Below are 9,462 nucleotides of genomic sequence, written 5' to 3'. Positions count from 1 at the left end.
ACTACTCCTAAATTAAAACAATCCGGGGATTGCGAGATAAAAAGCACTGGGCTTGGTTTTTGATTGATTGATTTGTTGATACAAAAATAATAAAGCTCTGAGCTACTTATAACTCCTCATAATTAAGACTCCTAATTCAACTAGGACTAAGACTCTGAAAGAAAATCACTCCTAATGAGCTACAAACTCCTAATAAAATAGAAAAGGCAATAATAATAAAAAAGGCTTTCTTTTGGGCCTGACCCCTTTGTAAGCCCACACGAAACTCTTGACCCAGCAACCCTTTTGGGCCGGTGCAAACAATGCCCCCAACAAGATTGAAACGTTTATTTTCGGGCTTGTTCTTACCTTAGTCCTTCTTTCAATAACACTCGGCCCAACATTTGAAGCCCAAATTTCTGCGAGCAAAATTTTGATGGGTTGCGCATCTATTGACTTCTCGGTACCCCCTTGACGCCACGTCCTTGCCAGCTGTTCTCCATGATGGCACATCTTGGACCCATGACCTTTCGGCTTCTTCTGATTTTATCTTTTAAGAAAAACAACATCTCATTTCCTCATTCACCTACTCTCTCTGCATTTATCGAGCCTTCTCTCTCTTCAGCAATTTCAAATACTTCAGATCTTCTCCTGGTAAGCGTTCGCCTTCGTTCTTTCGCCCTTTTGAATCGCCCTTATTTGATTACTCGCCTAACTGCAACACCCTCGTTTCAGTTTCCAATGGCTGCTCCCAATGATGCTATCGCCACTCAAGTGACCGACAAAATGAACGAGATCCATGCTGCTGCTCCAAACACAGATTTTCAGGTAATAGTCAAAACCAACGATGACAAGGAATGTGTCGGACCCATCCTCGTTTCGCCCAGCCACCTGTGTGAAATAGCCACTCCATTTCACGAAGAAGTCCCACCACGCTTTTCGCTCCCCCATCAATCTTCCATCTGGGTTAACACTATGTTCAGAAACTGGCCGATTGGTCATAAAGGGTATCAAGAATGGGTAAACAGATTGAAGCCACACTTTGGTCAGTTATGGAAAGATGTGGGAATTTATGACATGATCGGCCTATGCAAAGCGAGTAGACCCATTGCGAAACATTACATCATGGGTGCTTCCCTGTTCTGGTCGACCGCCGTCAACTGTTTCTGTTTCAAGTTCGGCATGATGACTATAACGCTTCTTGACATGGCGACTATGCTGAATATCCCTGTTATCGGCGAGCGCATTTCGCCCAACCTGGACGCCGAAATTCCAGTTTTCAAACTGACAAAAGCCCAAAGGAGTTATGGACCTTTCGTCAACCTCTTCAAGGGCGAGGAGCATTATAAGCCAGACATGCGAGAGCATATCGCCTTTCTTGCATTTTTTATAGCAAAATACGTCCTCTGCACTCCGTCATTCAGGGTCACCACTGATTGCTTTACCCTCGCCACTGTTCTCGCCGAAGGCCGCAAGTGTAATTTGGGGGAATTTATGCTTGCTCACTTATACAGAAGCCTCAATGAAATCGCCCCGCATGGCGATAAAAGGGTTTTCCAATGCCCAAGTGGTCCCCTATGGGTTTTACAGTTATGGCTCGCCCTGTACTTCCCAGAACTATTTGAAGTCGGTCCTCAGATCAAGGCCGAATTATGTGGCTATCAACTTATCGCTGCAGGGACTCGCCTTCCCCATGTTCTGGATGTTTTGGAAGTTTTCACCAACTCCATAAGGGCCCCCGAGTTGTTTTGCCCGGTTTTGTCCCTCAAATATCCCCCTTCCTGGTTATTCCTCGCTTGGGACTGTGAAGATTCGGATGAAGCGAGGGCCGATCCACAACTCAAACGTGGTGGTCAGTACTGGGGCAGTTCTTTGAAATCTCGCAACCTGGTCGCCGGTCTAGAGTACAATCGCAGTAGTCTAGAGGCGTATTGCCCTAATTACGTCGCCCGTCAGTTCGGCTTTTGCCAAGGAATTCCCTGTCCTTTATTGATCTCCGTCAATAATCGCGGGACCTACAGACCCTCTTTAGAAGATTACCCTGATCTCCAATTCATTTGTCGCCTGAACAGGGCTTACCTTCCTCCTATCTCCGAAATATCTCGCCCTTCTGTGTCTCCAACCCATACCCCTGAATACGATAGCTGGTGGGCTTCGGTCACAGAGTCCTACTTCGACCTTTCTCCAAAAGAAATCCTCAGTCTTCATAATTTTTCTTTACCTCCTTTATCTCGGAACCCTACTCATGCCGATCTGTTTCTTTTGCAGGCACCAAAACGAGCCAAATATGAAGGTAACCTCTTTCACCTTTATGAAATAGCTAAGTTTGAACGTTTCTATAAATTTAAGTATGACCCGTTAGATCGCCCCGGTATGAACTTAAAAATGCAAAAACATAGGCGAGAAACTAGGTTGAAATATGATGAGAAAATGAAAAAAGTCTGGAAAGAACACTATGAGCCTAAGTATTCATATGAGTTTTACCTCGCCCATATTCGCCCTAAGTTTAAGTATAAAAGCCCACCAGTACCAAAAGTCAATATGTCCACCGTCGACCCCATTAAATTTCCTAAGAAAAGGGCGAAAAAACGTAAACCTGAGATAAACAGTGAAGGTGTGACTTATACAGGCATCAGATGCCCTTCTGATGCCGAGGCGATAGCCGAACTGGTCAAAACCGGTTATAATAGAATACCAGGTAATCTCATTGAGTCCTTTTGATAACTTGCCCAAATTCGCTTTTCTAACTATGTTTTCTTTCAGTGGGCGTCCCGAAGTGGAACAAGGGCGACGTTTTTGATACTGACGGCGAAGAGGCCACAGAGCCGAAGAAAGCCAGGGCGAAACGCCCCGCTAGCAAGAAGCCGTCCAAGAAAGAGCCAAAGACGAAGAGGGCGAGGAAAGAGACATCTGGGTCTCGGATGTTCGACCCATCCCCCAATGAAGTTCCCCCTACGCAACCTTCTAGCGCGCACTCATCGTCGAGGGGCGATACTGAAACTGCGGATGAGCAGACTGGTGATGAGGGTCGTTCGGTTCGTCCGTCGCCTTCGACCAAAACTGACGAGACTCCTACCGTCTCCCAAATGCTCACTTTTTCGCCGTTGCCAAAGCTGCATTCACCTCTGAGCTCTTCGCTGGCTAACCTTCCAGCACGCCTCGCTGCAAAAACTAAGGTACCCTAGATTTGTTTTGCATTGCCTTATAGTAGTCTGGCAGCTGATATTTTACTGTGGAAAAACCTGGCAGATACCAGTTGAGTCCTCGGACCAACAAGACATTGCGGCAAAGGCGGCAGCCTTCCTGGATTTGGATAGCGAAGATGAAGATTTGCCGACACCTGAGGGCGAATCTCTGGTCGAAATTTCCAGCGGCCCTACTGAAAACTGGGGCGATCATTTGGACGCAGTTGCTGAACTAAAGTCCCAAGGTACCTCTATTTTCAAGTCGCTGAGAGATTTTGAAAGGCTGAAGGCATCTTCTACTGCTCTGGCTGACGCTCCCGCCGAAGTTCTGAGTGAGAAAGCCCGTGGTGTCATGGCCAAACTGTCTGCCTCACTTCCTGCTTTCCAGAAAATATACGATGAATCAATGGCGATTCAGTCTGAGCATAATGAACTATCACTTCAGGAAGCTAAGGCGAGGGAAAGGCTGGAGGAGTTGAAGGTGACTGTGAAATCGGCGGTTTCTTCTCTTACCACCCGTCGAGATCGCGCCAAAGAGCTCGGTGAGAAAATCGCCGCTATGAAACTTGAGCTCGAGGCAGAAGAAAAGGGCATCGGCGAGCTGGAACTTTCAATGGACAAGAATCTGCTCGAGGGTGTTGATGTCAAGAAGAGCCGGAGCCATCTGAAGCAACGCCTTGCCAAAATGAAGCCCAAAGTAGACGAAGCCTGCAAATCGTTCAATACTGTTCGCAGCGAAATCGGCGATATTTTCAGTCATTTTTAGGCTTTTTAGTTAAGAACAATATGTTTTTCTCATTTTCCATGTCAATGTTCTGAATATTATTACTTCTTGATCGGCTTGGGGCCGTATCTCTTTATGAATTTTAGTACTTCAGGTCGGCCTTTGGGCCGTACCTTTTTGGTAATTTTAATGTTCATTCGGCTAGAGAGCCGAAAGTTTTACCATTATTTACTTTGTCATTTTTTATTATTCTCATATTATCGGTCCGCGTTTGGTCCGATACAAAACGATATTATTTATTAAAAACAGTTACAAAATGTTGAGAAAAACAGAGGACCCGTTGAAAAAACTCAACTGATGCGAACTACCGAAACATAAATGGTACTACCAAATGATCGGTGTTTACATAGTGTGGCCGAACACCCCATGAATATTCCCACTCTGGGATGTTCGGCGGAAGTTTATAACCGATATTATTCTTCGGTGGCTCCAAACAACCGACGGTCTACGCCCTCCCAACAGCTAGGGACGTATTTTTTCAGGAATTGGCCGTTGATCGCCCTGTCGTGTTCTTCTCCATCAATGTTTGCCAGCAAGTAAGCACCGCCTTCTAACTTGTTGACCACAATAAAGGGGCCTTCCCAGTTCGGGCTCCATTTGCCAAGCCGAGTGTCTTTATGGCCGATAGGCAAGACTGCTTTCCATACTATGTCGCCCACCGTAAAAACTTTTCGTTTTACCCGTTTGTTGTAAGCTCTCTCGACCCTTCTTTTCTGGGCTTCTAAGTGATCTAACGCCGTCAAACGTTCTTCGTCAAGGTCAAGAGAATCTATCACCATCTTGTCAAAGTAGTCCTCTTTGGACAATTCGCTCTGGTATCTGCGGCGAGTAGACGTGACGGTCAGCTCCATTGGCAACATCGCATCGTAGCCATAAACCAGTCTGAAAGGCGAGGTCCCAGTAGCCGACTTCTGACTGGTTCTATTCGCCCAAACAGCTTCTGATAAAAGCACATGCCATTGCCTTGGGTTTTCTTCAATCATCTTTTGAACTATGAGCTTGATGGCTTTGTTCGTGGCTTCGGCTTGCCCGTTGGCCTGGGCGTAGTACGGTGTTGAGTGCAACATTTTTATCTTCATTTTGGAGGCCCACCAACTTATATCGCTTCCTGTGAACATCGTCCCTTGATCTGTGGTTATGGACTCGGGCAAGCCGTGTCGGTGGACGATGTATTCTTTGAAGAACTTGATCACCGCTTCTTGTGTCGGCGACTTCAAAGGTTTAGCTTCGACCCACTTGGTGAAGTAACAAGTGGCGATAATCACAAAAGTATGACCATCAGACGAGCCGGGGTATACTTTCCCTATCAGGTCGACCGCCCATCCTCTGAATGGCCATGGCTTGATGATGGAGTGCAGGTCTTCGGCCGGGACGTGTTGTATTGGGCCGAATTTCTGACAAGCTTCGCAACCTTTGGCATATCTTATGCAGTCTTGTTCCATTTTCGGCCAATAAAAGCCGTATTTATGGATAAGCCACCTCATTCTGGGGCCCGCCTGGTGGGCGCCTGCTATACCTTCGTGTACCTCGGCCATAGCAAGCATCGCCTCTTTTGGACCGATGCATCTGAAGAGTAGCCCTTCAAAGCCCTTCTTATATAATTCGTCGGCTAAGACCACGTAACTAAGGGCTAAAGTCCTCAACCTCCTATTCGTGACGTCTGGTTTTTTGAACCACTTCAGGAGCTCGTCCCTCCAATCTTGGGTGACGTCCAGCTGGTAAACCGAGAATTGTCTTTCGTCGATTGTGATGCCCCCGGTGTGGAGGTTCGGTGTTTCCCTCTCTATAGCGTCGAACTATCGGTTTACCTTGTAACCACTACCGTGCTGAGCTAGGTCGTTTGCAACGCCGTTATCGGCCCTCTCTGTGTATTCTATCCTCGTATCCTGAAAGCCTTCGATCAGGTGTTTCGCCTTGTTGCAATACCTCACCAACAGCTCGGACTCGCATTTGAATTCTCCTGTCACTTGTTTAATGACTAGCAAAGAATCTCCTTTTACACTGATCGCCTTCGCCCCTAGTTCGGCTAAAATCTCAAAACCGAATATGAGGGCCTCATATTCTGCCTGATTGTTGGTGCATTCGAACTGGAGTCTGAATGACAACTGGTAGGATGCCCCCAAGGGCGTGACGATGTGTACTCCCGCGCCTGCCCCCTGGCTTGTCCTGGATCCGTCGAACCACATCTCCCACATGGCGATGTCGAAGAACGTGACTGCTTCTTCCTTGAGGGTAATACCAGGGTGGTCGGCCAAGAAGTCTGCCAACACTTGTCCTTTTACTGCTCTTTGGGGGACATACACTAATGTGAATTCGGACATTGCAATCGCCCATTTCCCAATCCGATTCCTTAAGTATGGTTTTGATAAAATATACTTAATGATATCGGTCTGGGACAAAACATATACTACGACCGGCAACATATAGTATCGCAGCTTACAGCACGTGAAGTACAGACATAGACACATTTTTTCTATGTCGGTATAACGAATCTCTATATCCGTTAGTCCTCGGCTCAAATAGTAGACTGCTCTCTCGATCCCATCGTCCTCTTGGGCGAGCATACATCCTAGGGATTCGTGTGCAGCCGATAGGTAAAGCAACAACGGCTTATTCGGCTTTGGAGGGGTCATAACCGGAGGTTTTGCCAAGTAATCTTTCAAATCGTCGAACACCCTCTGTTGCTCGTCCGTCCATATCCACTCATCGGTCTCTTTTCCCCTCAGCAAAACACTCCAGCTGCGAAGTCGGCCTGCTGTGTTTGTTATGAATCTTCTTAAAAAATTGATTTGACCGATGAGCCTCTGGAGCTGCTTCTTGGTTTTGGGTGGTTCAGCATTGATAATCGCCTTGGCTTTGTTCTTGTCTATTTCTACTCCCCGCTGGTGAACCAAGAAACCCAAGAAGTTTCCAGCCGAAACGCCGAACGCGCATTTCAGAGGGTTCATTTTTAACCCATTACATCGTATACGCTCGAAACCTTGCCAGAGGTCGGCCAGATGAACTTCGCCGGTATTTGACTTGATCACGACATCGTCGATGTAGACCTCAAGGCAGTCAAGGCCTCTGAACATTTTGTTCATAGCCCTTTGGTATGTTGCCCCCGCGTTTTTTAAGCCGAAAGGCATCACTACCCATTGGTACGCTCCGATCGGCCCGGGGCATCTAAAAGCCGTTTTGGAAATGTCCTCCTTGCTGATTGGAACTTGGTTGTATCCAGAGTATGCATCGAGGAAACTGAGTATCGTGTGTCCTGCTGCCCTGTCTATCAGCATATCGGCCACAGGCATCGGGTATTCGTCCTTAGGTGTAGCCAGGTTGAGGTTCCGAAAATCTACGCATACTCGTAGCTTCCCGTTTTTCTTCATCACTGGCACGATGTTAGAGAGCCATTCGGTGTATTGGGCTTCCCGAATAAACTTGGCATCTTCCAGCCGCTTAATTTCATCCTGTATGAGAGTATCCACTTCCCTGGACATTCGCCGGGGAGGTTGCCTAAATGGCCGAAACCCACTCTTTAAAGGAAGCTTATGTTCGGCGATATCAGGATCAAGGCCCGGCATTTCCTCGTACGACCAGGCAAAACAGTCGCGGAACTCAATGAGTAGGGCGATCAGTTGTTCTCTGAATCCCTCGTCCAGTCCTGCGTTGATATATATAGGCTTAGGCGATTCCTCTGTCCCCAGATTGATCTCGAGGAGGTCGTCCTGTACTTGGGCGGGATCGTCTTCTAACTTCCCGGTTGCCAATCGTATGTCCCCGATCCGCAGCGATCCTGTTGGGTCTTGATCCTGGTCCTCATAGATGCATTCGGCCGACGTAATATCATACAGCGAGGTTAGCTGTCTAATTTTATCCCTCAATTCCTTATGTCGTGCTATCATTTTGAATCTTTGAGGATGGTGGATCGGCCTTTGCCCCCGAGGGTCACTGATACCGGCCGATCCGAGTTAACAAGCAAGCGAGGAACGCTCGTCTCTCCTTTCGAGCTAAGGGATTGTATGTTGCGCACTTCTTCATCGTATAAACGTGCTTCGAGTACGTTGTGGTCCTCGCCGAAGGGGTTGGGATCACCCTGCACAACTTCGGCCTCGCCGTCATCTCGCCATATGAAGAGCATTTGATGCATAGTCGACGGTATACACATGTTGGAGTGTATCCAATCGCGGCCGAGCAAAATATTGTAGTTGCTCCGGGCATTGACTACGAAGAACCCTTCTTCGGTTTCTACTCGCCCTACCTTAATTCTGAGGGTAATGTACCCCTCGGCCGGCGTTTCGCCCCCTGCGAAGTCAGTCATGTAAACATCGGTCGGGTCAAGCTGATCCCGCGTTATGCCCAGTTTTTTGAGCATTTTCGCCGGTAGTATGTTGACGCCAGCCCTGTTATCGATGAGGATTCTGTTAATCGACACCCCGTTCAAATCGGCCTTGATGTACAGTGGCCGAATGTGCCTAGTCATCCTTGTTGGAGGTTTGCTAAGGGATACTACCGCGGTATCATCGGCACTATCTCCTTCCGGTACGATTACATCGCCTTCCAATGTTGCCTTCTGCCCCGGTTTACTTCTGTATGAGTTGGGGAGCGTGACTACTTTTACTCCGTATTCGTCCCTTACCACCGGGACCCAGGCTTTCAACACGCCCTTCTTGTGCGAGACGACGACCTCGCGGTCTTTAGGCAATCTTGCTTTAAGCTGACCACCGTGGTGCGATACGAGTACGTCCTTGTAGGACGATCGGCCGCTAGAATCTTCGTCGTCTTTGTGACCTGTCGTGACGGACACATTGGTCGCTTGTTTTTCGCTCTTTGGCATCCACACCTTCCTTGCCTTGGCATTTCGCCTATCAGGTGATTTGGCATCCGCATCGGCCTGGTTCCTTGCCCCCAGTCTCTCGGCTATTGGCTTATTTCCGTGCTGCTCTCTGGGAGCCGATTCTGTCCCGTGATTCGCCCACGACTCTTGTCGTAGCCTTTGCATTCGCCTCTTCTGGGTTTTCGTCATACGAGGGGTCTCCTCCGTTGGCCGAAATATCCTCTTGAATACATTAGTGGCAGGCCTCCGCTGTGGCTCATGCCTCTGCCACTGTTCTGTGGGCGATCTCGGTTTAAAGGTCTTGGGATGCTTCCTCGTGTTCTCGCCTCCTTTGACCTTAAAACACGTACTGCATGAGGGGCAAGTCATATCTGCAGTGGGCGAGCTGTGTCGCTTCCTCTTCTGTTGCTGAGGTCGCCCTTTTTCTCCTCGCCACTTTGATCCGTCGGTCTCTACTCTAGGCTTGGGCCTTCTAGGGTTCCACTTGCTTTGTATCTGCCCTTGCTCTAGGTAGCTATCAAAGTGGGGCCGAACGGTGTTAATGGACACGCATTTTACATCAGCCTCTTTCTTCGTTGGGAAGAGAAGTTTTCCTTCGTTAATTGCCTTCTGGATCACGTTTCTGAAATTTACGCAATTGTTCGTACTGTGCCTCCAGGAATTGTGGTACTTGCAATAATCTTTACCGACCAGCTCCT

The 9,462-nt window shown here is 48.0% G+C and overlaps 1 protein-coding gene across 1 annotated transcript; it reads right to left on the bottom strand.

Moving 5' to 3' along the window:
• Window positions 1–4,361: 4,361 nt before the first annotated feature.
• LOC126668722 (uncharacterized) lies at window positions 4,362–7,832 on the bottom strand. The gene is made up of 4 exons (XM_050361904.1): window positions 6,904–7,832; window positions 6,090–6,687; window positions 5,757–6,014; window positions 4,362–5,663 (listed from the first exon to the last, which is right to left on the bottom strand). The coding sequence occupies exons 1-4, from the start codon at window positions 7,830–7,832 to the stop codon at window positions 4,362–4,364; spliced, it is 3,087 nt and encodes a 1,028-aa protein (XP_050217861.1).
• Between the last annotated feature and the right edge of the window lie 1,630 nt (window positions 7,833–9,462).

The sequence above is a fragment of the Mercurialis annua genome, linkage group LG2, assembly GCF_937616625.2.
Source record: "Mercurialis annua linkage group LG2, ddMerAnnu1.2, whole genome shotgun sequence".
In the NCBI taxonomy this organism is placed as follows: domain Eukaryota; kingdom Viridiplantae; phylum Streptophyta; class Magnoliopsida; order Malpighiales; family Euphorbiaceae; genus Mercurialis; species Mercurialis annua.
Note: the sequence above shows the minus strand (reverse complement) of the source record. Positions and strands in the feature narration are given on the sequence as shown.